Raw genomic sequence first — 17,977 nt, forward strand, 5'->3', positions numbered from 1 at the left:
GGGAACCAGGGAAAGCACCAGACACGAGGATGTACAGCTTTCCAGGAGTAGAAATTTTTTTAAATGTATGAGAGCAAGCAAGCAAGCAGAGGGATAGAGAGGGACAAGCAGACTGCACTGAGCATGGAGCCTGATGCCAGGCCCGATCCTAGGACCCTGAAATCATGACCCGAACTGAAGTCAGAGTCCAGTGCTTAACCAAGCGAGCCACCTGGGTGCCCCTCCAGGACCGGATTTTTGAGTGTCAAATTTGCAGCATTTAACCCCAGGACCTAATTATTTGGGAAGGAATCACCAATTTGGCCTAAAATGGCCCCTGGAGAATGCTGGCAAAGGAGGTGCATGGACTCCAAGATGGCCAGGAGGGGAGACTACAAGTGGTCCTTGCTCAAAGAAGAGACAGGACAGTAACTGAGGGTCACAAGAGCTGTCTTAAGATAAGCAATGACCATGGCTGCAGGGAAGGCACTAGGTGTGGAGGGGGACTCACACCTGAGCACCAGGAAGGGCTGGGATCCAGAGCCAATCATAGAAGCAACACCCTGACTCTGATACTCGAGGGAAGGCGGGGGCGGGGCGTAGGAAGCTGGGGAATGGGAAAGGGAACCAATACAGGGCTAGAGAACATACGGACAGGCCTGAAAGGCCAGTGAAGGTCAGCAGCATAGGTAGAAATACACTACCCACCCCGCTGTATGGTTTTGCTCTGTGGTGTAGACAGAGGACTACTGGGGACACTTCCCAGCCTGGCCTGGCACAGGGCCACATAGTTTCTTGTGAGTAAATCACAGGCTGAATCATATACAGTTGCTGATATGTGATGGTGTCTTACCTACAAAAACAACAATTTCATACAGTTCAACCTAGATTTGTTGACTCAGCCAGCTAACTTTACAGCTAAAGAGATATAAAAAGAACCAGAATGATTTACAGGCCGTAACAACCTAACTAAAAAACTTTCCATGGACAGAACTAGAGAAAGGACAACCTCTGGCATGATCAGAAAATAAAGAGTAACTACAGTTTGTGAATATGGCAGTGAATTTCCTTTAATCAAAGACAACCATGACAAATTCATAACTATCAAAAGCTACATTTTACTAAAAACAATCTGTCTTTAAAAATGTTTAATCATACAATATATACAATACATGCTGCTTCCCTTTTTGGATTTCGCTATCCATCTGAGTCCTAAAAAAAAGAGTAAAAAATAGCTTGTTAACAGTTTACAAATGATAAAATGAATCAAAAGTTCACTTGATATATGTAATAGAATCTAACCACTAGTCCTTTCTCAGTGAGTAGGGCCCCAGTCCACCCACATTATATACCTTATGTCTGTTCTCTTTCCCTCAAGTTATCTTTGAACAAAAAGAAGCTCAATTAATTGAGGTACATGTTAAGCATTTACATTAAGTATTAAAAGCTAATTTTAAACTCATAATTATAGAAAATTTGAGCTAAAAAAAAAAAACCTTAATGATCTCATTCAGAATCCCATCATTTTACAGATAGATTTATAGACAAAATGAAGGGGAGTAAGATTAAGTGACCTGCTCAGTGATTTTAAACTAACGGGATGAAGCAAACAGAATTCAGGTTTCCTGACTCCCACCCATCATAGCAAATGCCCAATCATATCGAAGACTTCCTGCTAGCATGTCCTCTTTCGTAAAAATGAAGTGCTTCACAGCATAACTCAGATTTCAGAAATGTCCATTTACTGACATCATTCCAGGTAATTCTGTCCTAATACTCCTTTTCTACTTCATAGCTGTAAAATAAGCAAATCTAGTTTTATCACTTATCTAGTTTATCAATCCGTTAGGGAGGGGAGAAGGTGGAAACAAATTCCTGCTCTGCCTCTTTCAACCACAAATTTTTAGAACAACTGAAGTAATCCAAAGAAGGGGACTCCCAGCCACTAGGCCTGGCACTGCCTTTCCCACCAGCACACACAGTTTTAAGAATGAGGCACTAGAGGGAGGCAAATCCCAATTTCACTAGAATGCGGAAAAAGGAAGATGGTCTGGAACCTACTTGGAATTTAATAACACATAGGAAATGTTACCTTTGCTGGCGTCAAGCGCTTAGCCTCTGCTGACTCTGGCCTGAAGCAATCACAGGCTCTGATATCTCGAAGGTCTTCACGATCTCCTGGCAGAGAACAAAGACATTTGGGCATTAGGTTTACAGCAAATAACAAGGGAGACAGAACTACCCTGGGGCAATGTGCAGAGTTTTACCTCCCAGTCACGGTAGCTCAAAGCTATAATTCCTTGATTCCTAATTTGGGTGTTTTGGTCAATTCCCTCACTTTCTTCATTAATATTAACAGGTTCTGTTTCAAAGATAAAAGTGTTCAAAGGTTATCAAATCACAAGAGGTACTCTGAACAGAAAGTGCTGAGAAGGAATGAACCTGTATGGAAGACACTCAGAGTATTAAATACTTATTAGGATTCCACTCATCAGTGACACATTAACCATGTTATTTTGGTAGCAAATAATCCCTTAGCTTCTATTAAAAAAAAAAAAACACTCTCCCATAGTAGAGTTACTAGTGGCAATCATTTGAAAACCTCCGCATATCTGCCTACCAACCCCAGAGAGAATCCTACTGAGTCCCAGAGAAATTGAGAACCATTAAATAACAATCAGGGCAATGCAAGTACTTGGCTCTCTCCAGGAGACCTCAGAAAGAAAGGATTCACAGAGAAGTGGAATTATTCAACTAAGAAAGATTCTCTCCAGGTTGAGGAGAGGAAGCTGGCTTCAGGGGAAAACAGAAGGGAAGAAAGTACAACAGTAACTTTAATTACAAACATTCTAAATTAAAATTGGAGGGACTTCCTTGTTAATCTATATGGCAGATGTTGAGTCAATGATACAGATGAACCCCCTGGTTTTTAAGTAATGCCCGTGTTGGCAGTACTTCAGTTAGTTGAACGAGATACAGCATTGTAAAAGTTGGTTACCTAAAATGCATACTCACAGTTGCATTTCATGAACTCGAATGACACATTTTCTCTAAAACTAATTTTTCTTAATGTAGCATCATTTACCTATTATTGGCAGTCGGTCTTGGTCAAGCTTTATTCTTGCAAAACCATCCTAAAGCACAAACATAATTTTAGATTTAGATTCAAAAGCCTATTTAAAAAATTAGATCCAAAACCTATAACCATTGGATAAAAAAACATTAATTAGAAAACCCCATATCCCATGGGGCATGTGGGTAGTGCAGTCAGTTAAGCAACTGACTCTTGATTTCAGCTCAGGTCATGATCTCAGGGTCATGAGACTGAGCCCTACTTTGGGCTCCAGGCTCAGCAGAGAGTCTACTTGAGATTCTTTCCCTCTCCATCTGCCCCTCCTCTTCCTTCTCTTTCTCTCTCTCAAAAAACAAAAAACAAAAAACTCCATATCCCAGACAATCAAAATATACCATTAACAATGAGGACATTATATGGACAAGACTTTCCAATGAGGCATCCCTCAGGTTTCTGACCAGTCTTCATCCTGAGTATCTCCTAAATAAAACTGAAACTGGCTTGGCTCTTAGACCTTCCTTGGCTCTTAAATATGATTCACGCAGATTTTTGGACACTCAGCATTTTATTATGCATAACTCATCATTAACTGTTGATAAAATATGTCTTTACTATTTCTGGGACAATACTTTGGTCGATAAGAGATTTTTGTCTGTGGGCAGCCCCAGTGGCTCCGCGGTTTAGTGCCGCCTACGGCCCGGGGTGTGATCCTGGGGACCTGGGATGAGTCCCATGTCAGGTTCTCTGCATGGAGCCTGCTTCTCCCTCTGCCTGTGTCTCTGCCTCTCTCCCTCTCTGTGTGCCTCTCATGAATAAATAAATAAAATCTTAAAAAAAAAAAAAAAAAAAAAAGATTTTTGTCTGAGGTTAAAATGAAATTGACCTTCCGTGTAGAGTGCCAACTGCTATAAGACTAAAGTCAGTCCAAAGCAAATTTCCACAGTATAAATCTGAGCAAGGATTCTTTTCTTAATTTTTTTTTTGAAGATTTTATTTATTTATTTATGAGAGACACAGAGAGAGTCAGAGACATAGGCAGAGGGAGAAGCAGGCTCCCCATGGGGAGCCTGATATGGGACTTGCCCTGAGCCCAAGGCAGACCCTCAACCACTTAAGTACCCAGACGTCCCTTGAACCTTCTATTTTGAAATAATTTCAAACTGAAGGAACTACAAGGCTACTATAAAGAACCCCCATATATTCCTTCCCCAACTTCACCATCTGTTCAAGTTTTGTCACATTATTTCCCCTTCTCTACACAGGCACTAATGATTTTAAGGAGAGAATTAGTGATAGATGACCTGCTCCTCTTCCTTAATTGAAAACTTTCAGTGTGTATTTCTTGAGAACAAGATATTTTCTTATCAAATTTGGGAAATTTAACATTTATACCATTTACACTGCTATCTATAGCTCCATATTCAAATTTTGTCAATTCTTTCTGTAAATAATTCCTAAAACGTAAAAGCACACAATTTTTTTAAAAAGTTTATTATATTTAGTAATCTCTACACCTAACGTACAGCTCAGACTCACAACTCCAAGATTAAGTCGCATGCTCCGCCAACTAAGCAGCCAGGTGCCCACACAAATTTTCAGCTTGTTTCTTCTGCTTCTGTGCTAGCATTTTGCCAAATGGGATGGGCCAACCATACACACCAGTTAGTACCTTCGCCAGCTCCCATTCACAGCTTTTATGTTTACCCCCCTCCTTTTTTTTTTTTTTTTTTTTTGAGAGAGAGAAAAGAAGAGAAAGAGTGAGCGAGAGTGGTATGCAGGTTTCATGCCCAGCACAGAGCCCAAAGCAGAGCTTGATCTCATGACCCTGAGATCAGGATCTGAGCCCAAATGAAGAGTCGGACGCTTAACCAACTAAGCCACCCAGGCACCCCTATTATTTACCCTTTTAAAAGGTATACTAGAAAAAAAGAGAAATAATCATAAATCTTACCCTTATAATGAAGGAAACATGAAAGATGTTTTCCACTGTTCGGGGGAAAGAATGTGGATCAACCACAAAATCAAAGAACGACATAGGAGTATCAGCTATAGACAAAAGAAGGAAAAAAAATCTTCAAAACAGGGAAGATGATTTTTTTGCCAATCAAGAAGACTAACATTCTCCTGTGTTATCAGAGGAAGGAAATGGGCACTCAATCTGTCATAGGAATGTAAACTGATACAGCCTTTCTGGAGGGCAATTGGACATTAAAAATACATATGCCCACTCATCTGGCCACCCTCCTCTCAAAAACTGTCCTACAGAAATATCAGCACATGTGCACAAAGTTGCATACCAAGATTTTCCACTGCAGTGGGTTTCACAAGAACAAAATGCTGCAAAGGACTTGGTTGTCCACTCACGAGGACTTGTTCAAAGTATGATACAACCATACGATGGGAATCATTGAGAAAAATGAGGGGGATCTGTATGTACTGATATGGGAGAGAAGGTCCATGTGGAAAACTCATACTGGGGAAAAAAGAAAAAAAAAAAAAAAGCCCAGAAAATTCCCAACTACTTCTGTGCAGAGTTACGTTACCGACCTAAAGACCTGACGCACACAGGGAGGGGGCTGCCTGGGGGAGTGAGGTGAGTGGGGATAGGTGCTCGACTCTAGGTTGCTCACTTCTATGGCACCTTTTATTTTGTAACAGAAAAAATACCCCAGCTTTTTAAAACAAGAACAGGAGGTGACTTTGCAGCACTCGCACGTGGGGCTGCTAGAGGAGAGAAGCCTCATTAAGTAGACCTGCCAAGAAAGAACCAAGGGGATTCAGACATTACGTAGGACTGAAAACGCTTCTCCAAAAACAACTTCTCATTGCAAGTGAGACGCGTCTGTTAAATATGAACCCCTCCACTTTGAACTTGGTATCATACTCACGATCTTCTCGGAAATACGTCTGCAACAATCCCAGAATTCTTTCCACTTCTTTCTCTGTCGCTTCTTGATGGGATTCTTCCATTTCACTTAACTGAAAATATAGAGTCGTTACCACGCGGACCGACCTACTTGCCTATCCGCTCATGTTTCTGCTCTTTTCTATGTCCAAACTCTTATAAATGCCTTTTATCAGGGGACTGCCGAGCAGTTTTTATCGTCGTCTTAAAATTTAGTTAAAAAAAAAAAAAAAAAAAAAAAGATTTTCTAGCTCCGTAACATTTTTATATTAACTTTTTAATGGAGGAGTAACATCACCAAATCAACCATTTTCAGGTTGTATGTAAGTAGCAAAATTTTTTAAAAAGTGCCGTTTAGAACAGTGGTTCTTAATTGGGAGTGAGTCTAACTCCCAGGGACACCTGCCAATATCTGGGGGGTGCTTCTGGTTGTCCCAACCTGGGGATAAGCGGGGAGGAGGAGGCGGCATCTAGTGGGAAGAGGCCAGGGATGCTACAGCCTCCCACAACAGACAAGGACCCAGCCCCCAATGGCGATGGCACTGAGGCTGAGAACCAACCCCTGGCTTAGAACTGATCCAAACTACAGAAATGAATTAAAACCAAGACAGGGGGTTCATCCAACAAAATGTTTAAAAGGCTTACATGATTTAAGAAATGATCGAAGTAATTATTTTAGCGACCGAACCTGACTCCAGATCTTAAAGCTTAGAAAAGGTGGCCAAACCGCACATACGTTGTATCAATAGCTACTTTAACCTGAGATGTTTTTAAAAAAACAAACCTGGTCAGGCATTGTCTTCTTCTCTTCTGTCGTGGGACCTTTTCTTGGACGTTCACTTCGTGGCTTTGGCACAGGGAACTCTCCTTGTATTGAACCCAACCTAATGAGAAATATGCTTTCATGTCTTTTTTTGTTTGTTTTTTAAACAAACTGATTTCACTAACTGGAAGCAGTTCCATGGAATGGTCAAATTCAGACCGGGCTTCAGTAATATATGAACTGACATCGGACCAAAACTCTGGTCAGTTCTGTGACATCCTACCTGTTCCCTTTGTGTGTCTCAAAGAACCCCTAGGAGCTCTACGCAACCAGATACCCCCCTCAAACACCTTCCTATCTTGCTCTCAACAGTAAACTGGTAAATATGCCTGTGGTCTTCCCAGCTAGCCTGCTGTCTCTTTGGCAAGGCCAACTTCAGATCAGTGGGAAGGATGAACATGTGGGGAAGAGGAACAAACAGCCCCACTGGGGTTAAAAGCCTTTGGACCAGGGGTGCCAAGACAGAGCTTACAGCCTGGGACTACAGAACACACCTGTCTCAAGATGACAAGTCAAACAGAAGCAATGGGATCCTTTTCCCCTTTGGACCCACTACACCCCCTAAAAAAAGTGCTAATGCAGAGATAAGCTACAGTAATTGATGTACCATGAAGAGACCAAGGCCCCGAGAACATAGACCCATGTGGTCCCTATGCTTGAGGAGCTCAAAGTGTGCAGTGTAGATGGACAGATCCAAATCCACACACACACATACATACATGTCCATTCCGACATAATATGGTAGATCCCACAGTGCTATGCTAGAGTAATACTCAAGTGCTGTGAGAGCTTGTGGGCAGGGATCTACCCAGCCATGGGAGTGCTCTCTCATCTCCCAATGACACCTCTGTCTGGAGAAGCTACTAGAGGCTTCCAAGTTAGGGCCTAGGAGATAAGCAAACCTTCCCAGACAGAAAAGACGGGGGGAAGATACTGTAGGCCAAATAACAGCAAGTGCAAGGGCACAAAGCTTTATGCAATTCATTGTGGATGCAGGTTGTGCCAGGTGATGAGAGAAAGTTTAAGGCACAGCACCCAAGGCTGCATTTAGATATTTGGGATTTATGACAGAGCCTAGAACTCAAAGGCAACAAATAGAGATTTGGACTTTCTCCTGCAACGAAGAAGTCTGATCTTTATGCTGTTGTGTGTGCAGTGGTTCTGGGCACCTGGGTTAGCTGAAGGCTTGTTAAAAACAGATGCCTGGCCTCGCACCTGTGTGTCTCCAAAGCTGCCTCCCTGAGGTTTACCTTCCTCGGGAGCTTTGGGAGGGTGAACTGGAACCGACAAATGTCCCGGAGCTCAGCACTTAAGGAAGAAACAAATGGGTGCTTGCTCTAGAGAAAGTATCTGCTGGGGAACACCCCAACGCATTTGAAGGTGGTCTTAACAAAAGAAGCAGTAGGGGCCATTCTCAGTTTCTCCAAAAGGACTGAACTAGGAAATTAAGATAGAAGCTAATTTGAGTATAAATGAAAACTTTTCAAAACTAGTCTCCAAAAAACAAGCTGGGCAGTTTATGGGAGTGACTGAAGCAGGCTTCGAGGACAGGTCAGCGACCATCCAACAGGAAATTACAATAAATGGCGCTTTACATACATTGGTAGAATCTGGAGATCCCCTCCCTAAGAGGTATCATCCTCCTACGAGTTAAGGATTAAGGGCGACAAAATAAAGCCAGATGGCATGCCCCAGATCCAAAGCCTCACACGCTGGAAAACAAAGCTGCCAGTGGAGCACTGTGGTCAGAGGTTCTGGCCCACAGCCTTTCCCGCTTAAACTGAGCAGGATGAGGTTCCATCCACGTCAAGATTTTATGGGCTTTTCAATCAAAGTTTAGAAAAATCTCCCAACAATGGCATCCTGATTGTCACTTCCACCATACTAGATCACCTTTGTTCCTACAATAAAAAACAAGGTTTACAAATGGCTGGTCTGTCATATTTTTAAAGTAATCTTACAGAAAGTGGAATGTATGGGTTTTATTAAAGGTGTTTTCTGCTGTTTTGCCTGATATTTTCCAGGAGTCATAGACTATGAATTCAAAATCAGAACTATCTTCATCACGGATGAGTTCTTCAGCTTCTAGTGGATTTACACCCATATGTGTCAGCTACAAAAATGAAGGGAAACAAAAAACCCCAGTTAAGCCACAAGCAATCATACACTGCATCCCATAATCTCTATCTCTAAACTTTAAGAGGCCAGAGGCAAAAAGCCTGTTTTCAGTGCCCTAACACGTTGGCTACATTTCTTATTATACAAATAATTTTAAATAAATTCCAACTTTCAAAGGTAGAAATACTAGAGTGAATGAATGTTTAGTCCATCCAAGTATTAGGAAAGCTGTGCCAACACACAAAACTGAAATCACATCCCAAATCAAAGGCTCCAGGATAGAACAGGCAAGGTTAGCTGGCTTTCAGATTATCGTTTTTAAGCCAACCTCCTAGAGACCTCTATTCAGCTTGTGTCTCAGAACATCCAGAGAGCAGTGGCCTAGCGTCAGAGAATCGCTCATCTTACACCTGCCTTCCTGGGAAGAACTGCCAGAAGTCTAAGGATTCTCTTATCCCACACGATCTTACAGAAAATGAAAGTACTTTGATTACATAATGAAATTATAAAATGCCTACAAGTTATCAAATTAAAACAGTAATATCAAATATAAACAATCATCAAAAAGCCCCCAGGGCGCCTACCCCTATTAAAGGCAACAAACCCTGAAGAAAGGAGAGGCTGCAAGAGCCTGATCAGAGATGTCAAGTCAGTAAGTCTGTACCCTCCACCACCCAGTCCCCCTACCACATGCGTAGGAGGAGGGGTCCATTTCTGTCTGGTCAAACCTATCAATCTTTTCCTTGTAGTATCTATACTTGATGTACCCAGAAGGGACTTCCACACCCAGCGATTACAGCTATTAATTTAGGGCTTTACACTGAATGCCTTAAGACTTCCAGAAACTTATTTTGATTTGTTAAAGTACACAGCTCACCTGGATAAATACCAGTAATTTTTAAAAAGATAACCCAGTATATGGCCACTTTTATTTATTCAGCTATACATTAGTGTGCATTTTATACCTTGTGATAAAAAAATTAAAAGAGAAAATTTTAAGGTTTTAAATGTAAGTAAAATTTCAATTTTAAACCACTTACGGCTTTAAAAACAACAGAAAATTCATCTATCTCCCACCTTTACAAAATAACGAACTTATCTGGGTCAGTCTCATGGTACTACATCATTTTAATAACCATTTAACAAACCTTCAGTCAGAAATTCAAAGTCCTAGCAGAAATGCTAGGACAGAGGTTAGCTCAGAGGGGAACCCGCCCCCAAAAAAGAGGGAAAAAAAACCAACCACAACGTTGTAAAACGCGAGGTCAGCCTCATTGTGCTTTTTTGGCAAATCCACCAAAGAAAAGTTTTAAAATTTTAGGTAACAACCATTCAAAGGTGAATAAAACAAAGAAAAGATCCACAAAAAAAAGCAAAATCCCAAGCATATTCATATAGTTCCAAGATAGTCTCAAAGACAGATAACATGCCCCCCCATCAGGCCTAACTGTCCAGCTGAGCTCTGCCACCTGGAGTCACTGAGAATGAGCTAGAACGCTTATTAACCGATAGTTCAGGGGGGAAAAAATGGCCATTTGTAAATAAACGTGCACCCAGAGTCTTAGAATGCTAAGGGATTTTTAAACCTCTAAGCTGCCACCCTAAATTCCACCACCTAGCTCTCCAGTATTGTTTAACTTGGTGAGATCTCTTTGGAGGACTCTGAGACACGCCTCCCCCCCTCCAGACACCCCTCAAAAAGGAAAAAGGAAGTGAAAGCCATTTGCATAGAGATATAAGCAAAGTAGATAATTATGCAATATGTGACATGGGAAACATTTTTTAATTAAGATTCTGTAGCTTTGAACTTACTAGAGTTTCAACATATCTTAACATATCAAACGAGTTCAGATCAGAACGCAGTTGCTTTGCTTTCTCTTTGCCCAAATCTGAAGCCAAAACGAGAAACTGGGCATCTAGGACTGCTTCTCTTGCTCGGGACACTATTCAGAAAAGAAGGAAAATACACATTACTAAATATGCATTACTCACAGTGATTTTCCAGGAAATTTCTACCTACTTATGTGGCATTTTCCACTGGATCAAAAAACCCCTAAAAAATAAAAAAAATTAAAAAAAAAAAAATCTCAAACATACCCATCTCCCTCTAAAACCTGGCTCCCTCGCCATCCCACCAAAATCTGGAGTCAAAGTTGACCAGTCCTCCTAAAAGCCATTCTCCCTCCAGGGGCCTGCTCCTGAGAACTGAGTCCCCAGCTCTTCATAGCTCTGGTTCAACAGAGCCTCTCTCCTCTCCAACACCCACCTGCTTTTCCCTCTGACCCCAGCAGCCCCCAGCAGCGCGTTTTGGCCCCATTACCACCTGTGCAGAGGTAAGTGGGAAGGAAGGCCCACTCCGTGGAGGGCAGGGTGGCTTGTAGAGCAGCAACAGTAAATGGCCAAGGAGCCTCAGGGAAGTAACAGTGCTCGCAGCGCAGGCCACCAAGCCTACAGCAGGGCAGCGACTCTAAGGATGGGTGACTCAGAAATGTCTGACAGAGGACCCGGGATTTAAGATTAGCTACGGAGAGAAAAAGATTCAAACAGGAGGAGACAAGAAGGAATGGGGCAGGGAAACAGGAGGAAGTGAGAGGAGAAGGAAGGGGAAGGACAAGCCTTTTGGTGTTAAGGGCAGACCTGATGGGCCAGCGAGAGGAAAGTGATCTGGAAACACCTGGAAAGGGAGCCAATTAGAGGGGAAAGCGGCAAAGCTCAAATACAGAAACATCTGTGCCTGGCTGGCTCCTGGGGGCCTTTTCATTTGGGTCCCCCACTTTCCGAACACACCTTGGGCTGCTGAACTTGCTGACTCCGGGTTTTGTTGACATACATCATTTTTCTCCCATTTTATTTCAGGAGCACTGCTATGGAAGTGACCATGGGTGAGAGAGGGCAGCAGACAGAGGCTGGCAGCTCGTTCCTGGGCTCCCCGTGGCCTTGCCCACTGGCCTCGCAGCTCCGCCCAGAAAACGCAGACTTCCCAGTCACAGGTGGCTGGGAGGCCTCCACTGAGTTAAAACAATGAATGCCAAGGATCTAGAATTCTGTGTTTGCTGGGAGACTCCCAGAGCCCGGCTGAGTAACTCTGCCTGAAAGAGGTGACCCAGGCAGCACAGCAGAATCAGCCAAGGGGAGGCGGTGTGTGGCTCAAGAACTAATAAGATGCACAGTAAATCAGCAAAGGAGTGAAGGAGTCAAGAGGAACCTTGAGGAGACTGACCCGGGGACCAGGAGTGGAGAGAAGATAAAGCTAAGGACGGTAGAGGAGGGATTTAACCTGGTGGAAGGGAAATGCCCACTTCTGGAAGTGAGATTTAGCAAGCCTGGGAGACCCAGCTGGGGAGTAGTCAGGAGGCTGTGACCAGAACTAGAAAGACACTCATCTGAGAACGTGCAGACAGAAAAACATTAAAAGGTGGGCAACAGGTAAGCCATTAAGTCATACTAGGACATTACTAGAAATAAGGACCCTGGTCCCAGGAATGCGAAGAATTGTGGTGTCGGCAGTGCACGTTCTGCGGACTCTTCCTCGCTGCCCCCTTCGTCTGTATTCTGTCTTTCTGCTGCCACAGAACGTCCAGGCCTGGAAAAGGGGTCCAGGGACTTGCCCTAGGGCTCTGGGACCCACTGCTCACATCAGGGGGGACCTGACCTGTCCTGTCATCAAATAGACTGCTGGCGTCCCAAACACTTTTAATTCAAACCAAGATTGTTTCTTCTTGAGATTTTGAGAGAGAGAGAGAGAGCAAGAGAGAGCATGCATGAGCAGGGGGAGGGACAGAGGGAGAAGCAGACCCCTCTGAGCAGGGAGCCTGATGTGGGACTCGAGGACAGGACCCTGGGATCATGACCTGAGCCAAAAGCAGATGCTTAACTGATGAGCCACGCAGGTGCCCCTCAAACCAAGATTTTTTTTTTTTTTTTTAACTTCCCCTTCCCCATGGTCTGGAGCTCAGTGCTCTGAGATTTCTCTTTCTTGCCCCAGTAGAAACCCACAGGTCCACTAGTAGACTCCTGCCCCCGCCCCCCTTATAGGTGGGCCTGTACTGGGAAGAGGACGACCCCCTTATAGGTGGGCCTGTACTGGGAAGAGGACGGGAAAGGAAACAGGATGTGGGAGGGAGGGAGGGGGCAGCTTTTTTCTTTGCTTCTCCTATTCAACAAATGTATCCCGGGGATACAGCAGGGGATGCGACAGAAAGATAAACATGCAAAGCTCTCAACCTTGAGGATGCAACAGGATCACCTGGGGGGCTTGCTGAAACAGGCTGCTGGCTGCACCCCCCGGAATTTCTCCTAACGCCTTCGGGAGACGCCTCAGGGGATGGCCAAGGGCAATGAAGACAGTATTAGCGCTACAATGAGAAAGCTCCCAACGCTAGTTAAGGCACTACTCTATTATGGGAGAAATGTCCGGTGTCAATAACTTGGCTGTCATATAAAACTAACTAAAATCATCCTAAAACTTATAATAAAGAGCTCCCATATATGAAGTGACGAATTACCTCCATTAAACAGAGTGTTGGCCTCTTCAAGGACCTCTGTTAATTTGTCGCTGGCATTCAGTATATCCTCCCGGTTTTCTATGCAAAAAAAAAAAACAAAAAACCAAACAAACAAAAAACAAGGTTTGGGGAAACGTGCTCATCACGCGCGAACAGGTCCTTGCCGGCGTGATCACCTGCAGCAGCGCGGCCAAGCCCGGGTCCCCGGGTCCCCGGCGGGGCGGGGGGGGGGGGTGACGGGCCGGGGCGGGGTCCACTTCCCAGCGCGGCACATCCTTCGAGCCCGGGGTGGGGGGGGGGGGGGGGGCTGGCCGTACCTCTAAGCCGCAGCAACCTCAGAGGAGCCCGGCCGCCTATCGCCTTCACCCCAGGGGCTCCCGGGCTCGTGCAGCCGCGGAGGGGCGCTCCTAACGGCGGCTCCCAAACTTTGCGAGCCCGGAGGCCCCGAGAGGGCGGGCGGGGCGGCCCCGGGTTTCCGAGTGGGCGGGTGCGGTGCGGCCCGAGCGCCGGCGTTTCCGACAGTCCCCGTCCCCCGTCCCCGTCCCCCGTCCCCGTCCCCCACCCCGCCCAGGTCGCGCAGCCCGCCGCCCGCCACCGCACGGGGCCACCCCGCGAGCCGACCGAGCGCGGCCGGGCCTGCCTCCGTCCCCGCCCGCGCCCCGCCTTACGTTGGACCGAGTTGATGAGCGCCCGGTACTGATGGCGGATCTGGCGGCACAGGCCGTGGTCGGTCTCCGCCTCCAGGCTCGCGGGGTCCACCATCTCGTCCCCGGAATCCGACGGCTCCGTGTCCTCCAGGCTCGGGCGCTCCGGGGCCTCCCTGCGCTCGGGCGCGGCGCCGCGGCGGGACACGGGCGACAGCGGGGACCGCGAGCGGGAGCGGGAGCGGGTGCGGTCCCGGTGCGGGTCGCGGCCCCGGCCCCGGCCCTGGCCCTCGGGCCGGCGGCCGCTGCTGTCCCCGGACATCGCGCCGATGCGCCGAGCAACTTCGGAGCGGCGGAAGTTCGCGCCAGAAACTGAAAGCCCGGCTCGGCGCGAGCGCCCGCTCCCCGCGGAACGCGGCTCCCGGGCCGGCGCCAGCGCACAGCGACGCCTCTGGCGGGAGGCCGGCGGGGGCGCCCTGCGGGAGGGGCAGCCGGGGGGGGGGGGGAAGGGGGGGGACACCGCCCCGGGCCTGCGTCTCCCCGGGGTGTCCTGGGCTCCCCGGCCCCCCCCCACACCAGACCTGCGTCTCCCCGGGGTGTCCTGGGCTCCCACCCCCCCCGCCCCGGGCCTGCGTCTCCCTGGGGTGTCCTGGGCTCCCACCCCCCCGCCCCGGGCCTGCGTCTCCCTGGGGTGTCCTGGGCTCCCACCCCCCCGCCCCGGGCCTGCGTCTTCCCGGGGTGTCCTGGGCTCCCCCCCCCCCCGGGCCTGCATCTCCCCGGGGTGTCCTGGGCTCCCCGGCCCCCCCCACACCAGGCCTGCGTCTCCCCGGGGTGTCCTGGGCTCCCCCCGCCCCGCACCGGGCCTGCATCTCCCCGGGGTGTCCTGCGCTCCCCGCCCCCCCCCCACACCAGACCTGCGTCTTCCCGGGGTGTCCTGGGCTCCCCCCCCCCCCCCCCCCCGCACCGGGCCTGCATCTCCCCGGGGTGTCCTGGGCTCCCCGGGACCCCCCCACACCAGGCCTGCGTCTTCCCGGGGTGTCCTGGGCTCCCCGGCCCCCCCCCACACCAGACCTGCGTCTTCCCCGGGGTGTCCTGGACTCCCCGCCCCCCCCCACCGGGCCTGCGTCTCCCCGGGGTGTCCTGGGCTCCCCGGCCCCCCCCCACACCAGGCCTGCGTCTCCCCGGGGTGTCCTGGGCTCCCCGGCCCCCCCCCCCCACCCCGCACCGGGCCTGCGTCTCCCCGGGGTGTCCTGGACTCCCCGCCCCCCCCCCACCGGGCCTGCATCTCCCCGGGGTGTCCTGGGCTTCCCGCCCCCCCCCCCGGGCCTGCATCTCCCCGGGGTGTCCTGGGCTCCCCGGCCCCCCCCACACCAGGCCTGCGTCTCCCCGGGGTGTCCTGGGCTCCCCCCGCCCCGCACCGGGCCTGCATCTCCCCGGGGTGTCCTGCGCTCCCCGCCCCCCCCCCCACACCAGACCTGCGTCTTCCCGGGGTGTCCTGGGCTCCCCCCCCCCCCCCCCCCCCGCACCGGGCCTGCATCTCCCCGGGGTGTCCTGGGCTCCCCGGCCCCCCCCCACACCAGACCTGCGTCTTCCCCGGGGTGTCCTGGGCTCCCCGGGACCCCCCCACACCAGGCCTGCGTCTTCCCGGGGTGTCCTGGGCTCCCCCCGCCCCGCACCGGGCCTGCGTCTCCCCGGGGTGTCCTGCGCTCCCCGCCCCCCCACACACACCAGACCTGCGTCTTCCCGGGGTGTCCTGGGCTCCCCGGGACCCCCCCACACCAGGCCTGCGTCTTCCCGGGGTGTCCTGGGCTCCCCGGGACCCCCCCACACCAGGCCTGCGTCTTCCCGGGGTGTCCTGGGCTCCCCGGGACCCCCCCACACCAGGCCTGCGTCTTCCCGGGGTGTCCTGGGCTCCCTGGGCTCCCCCCTCTCCCACCCCGGGCCTGCGTCTCCCCGGGGTGTCCTGGGCTCCCCCCGCCCCGCACCGGGCCTGCATCTCCCCGGGGTGTCCTGGGCTCCCCGAGACCCCCCCCCCAAGGCCTGCGTCTCCCCGGGGTGTCCTGGGCTCCCCGCCCCCCCCAAACCAGGCCTGCGTCTCCCCAGGGTGTCCTGGGCTCCCCGAGACCCCCCCCACAAGGCCTGCGTCTCCCCGGGGTGTCCTGGGCTCCCCCCCCCCCGCCCCGGGCCTGCGTCTCCCCGGGGTGTCCTGGACTCCCCGCCCCCCCCCCCACACCAGACCTGCGTCTCCCCGGGGTGTCCTGGGCTCCCCGGCCCCCCCTCCCCCCCGCACCGGGCCTGCGTCTTCCCGGGGTGTCTAGGCTCCCTGGGACCCACCCCACCCCGGACCCCAGCGACGCACGCAGTGAGCGCGTGTGTTGGCGGAGCAGGAGGGGCGCCGGGCTCCAGACAGGCGGTGTGGCTCTGGGGCCTCCCCCGGGGGAGCAGGCGGTCCCACTCCAGGTGAAGACAGAAAACAAAAGCACGAATTAACGGCAAAAACCGTCTTTCCCCCTAGTGAACTGTCCCTTCTGAAGAGCTGCACCAAGGCAGCTTGTGCTGACAATCGGTCCTCAAACTAAAATATTCTAAATTTTCTCCCAAAGACTCCGAGACAGGTGGGATTTTATGTTCAGGAAATGTATGCATTCCATTCTACATATTTGGGTGCATGGCAAATGTTGTTGCCCAAAGAGTTGTCTTTGGTGCTGAGGATACGTTTTATTTTCTCAAAGGAACGATATGGTACGTTGGGTTACTACTCAGGTCTGCAAAAATACCATTTTGTGCATGGTGTGCACTCAGCTGGAGGAAGGCACTACTCGTCGCTGCCCAGCAGCTGATACGGCACCTGAGCCCCGCTTACCTGGATGTCAGAAAACGTGTTCTCTGATGCCTGCCTCATTTTTTTTTTTTTAAGATTTTATTTATTTATTAGACACAGGCAGAGACACAGGCAGAGGGAGAAGCAGGCTCCATGCAAGGAGCCCTACATGGGCCTTGATCCCAGGTCTCCAGGATCATGCCCTGGGCTGAAGGTGGCGCTAAGCCGCTGAGCCACCCGGGCTGCCCTAATGCCTGTTTCATTGGGTGAATTGCCCTTGGCTTAAATGAGTCGTGGTAATCTGATCCTCCTTCCTCTATGACTGGACCAGGGATGGGCTTGTGATCCAGTTCTGATCAGTGAGAAGTGAGGGGGCTTCCCATCCGGATGAAACACAAAGCCTCCAGAGAGAACCTTTATCCCCACCCTCACTTCTTTGAGAGGCTGGTATGATGACCTGCTACCGGGCATGCTGGCAGCCATCTACTGCTGATGAAGTGACAAGCATAGGAAAGCCCAGAATGCTGGGGACAGGGGGGAGGAAGGAAGGATCTAGCTGAGTTGCTGAATAACTGCCTATCTCCAGGCTGTGTTAATCTGTGTTCATTGTTTTATGATGATCACTTGTAGCTCAATGCACTGGAACTGAGACAAACACTTTGCATTCTCCTAGGTGGAAATTCATTCCAAGCTCCAGACAAAAAGACCTGGAACATTTCATTCTATTTAACAAGCTTTTGGTATGTACTAGTGAGCCAGACACCCTACAAGCACAGTAGGTCATGAAGATGGCTCAGAGGCTTGCCTTTTCCTTTCGTGCTTTCACGAGGAGACAGACATGAAACCGATCCTAAAATTCGTGTGAAAAGACAAGCGACCCAAAAGCCAAAACAATCTTGAAAAAGAAGAACAAAGTTGGCAGAACTCACATTCCTCAATTCCAAAGCTTACCTCAAAGCTGTAGTAAACAAGAGTGCGTGGTGGCTGGCATAAGGATAGACATAGATCAATGGAATAAAATGAAAAGTCCAGAAATAAACCTACTCATCTATGGTCAATTGATTTTTTACACGGTTGCCAAGACAATTCAATGGGGGAAAGAACAGTCC

General features: G+C 49.4%; 1 protein-coding gene across 1 annotated transcript; it reads right to left on the reverse strand.

Annotated features, from left to right (window-relative positions):
- Nucleotides 1-1,023: 1,023 nt before the first annotated feature.
- Nucleotides 1,024-14,415, reverse strand: NSMCE4A (NSE4 homolog A, SMC5-SMC6 complex component). Its single transcript, XM_025467468.3, has 11 exons — nt 14,072-14,415; nt 13,404-13,481; nt 10,711-10,841; nt 8,742-8,893; nt 6,742-6,841; nt 5,941-6,031; nt 5,004-5,098; nt 3,065-3,113; nt 2,247-2,341; nt 2,072-2,157; nt 1,024-1,191 (listed from the first exon to the last, which is right to left on the reverse strand). Exons 1-10 carry the CDS (start codon nt 14,367-14,369, stop codon nt 2,083-2,085), a joined length of 1,164 nt encoding a protein of 387 aa, XP_025323253.1. The 5' UTR covers nt 14,370-14,415; the 3' UTR covers nt 1,024-1,191; nt 2,072-2,082.
- Nucleotides 14,416-17,977: the final 3,562 nt, after the last annotated feature.

The sequence above is a fragment of the Canis lupus genome, chromosome 28 (genome assembly GCF_003254725.2).
Source record: "Canis lupus dingo isolate Sandy chromosome 28, ASM325472v2, whole genome shotgun sequence".
In the NCBI taxonomy this organism is placed as follows: domain Eukaryota; kingdom Metazoa; phylum Chordata; class Mammalia; order Carnivora; family Canidae; genus Canis; species Canis lupus.

What these genes read in the sequence shown, in the direction of transcription:
- NSMCE4A (XM_025467468.3), bottom strand. Translation starts at nt 14,369, where the DNA reads ATGTCCGGGGACAGCAGCGGCCGCCGGCCCGAGGGCCAGGGCCGGGGC. An exon ending in TAAGATATGTTGAAACTCTA is followed by an intron (nt 8,894 to 10,710) that starts GTAAGTTCAAAG and finishes TCATTTTTGTAG; the next exon opens with CTGACACATATGGGTGTAAA. An exon ending in AGACCGACTGCCAATAATAG is followed by an intron (nt 2,342 to 3,064) that starts GTAAATGATGCT and finishes TCTTTGAAACAG; the next exon opens with AACCTGTTAATATTAATGAA.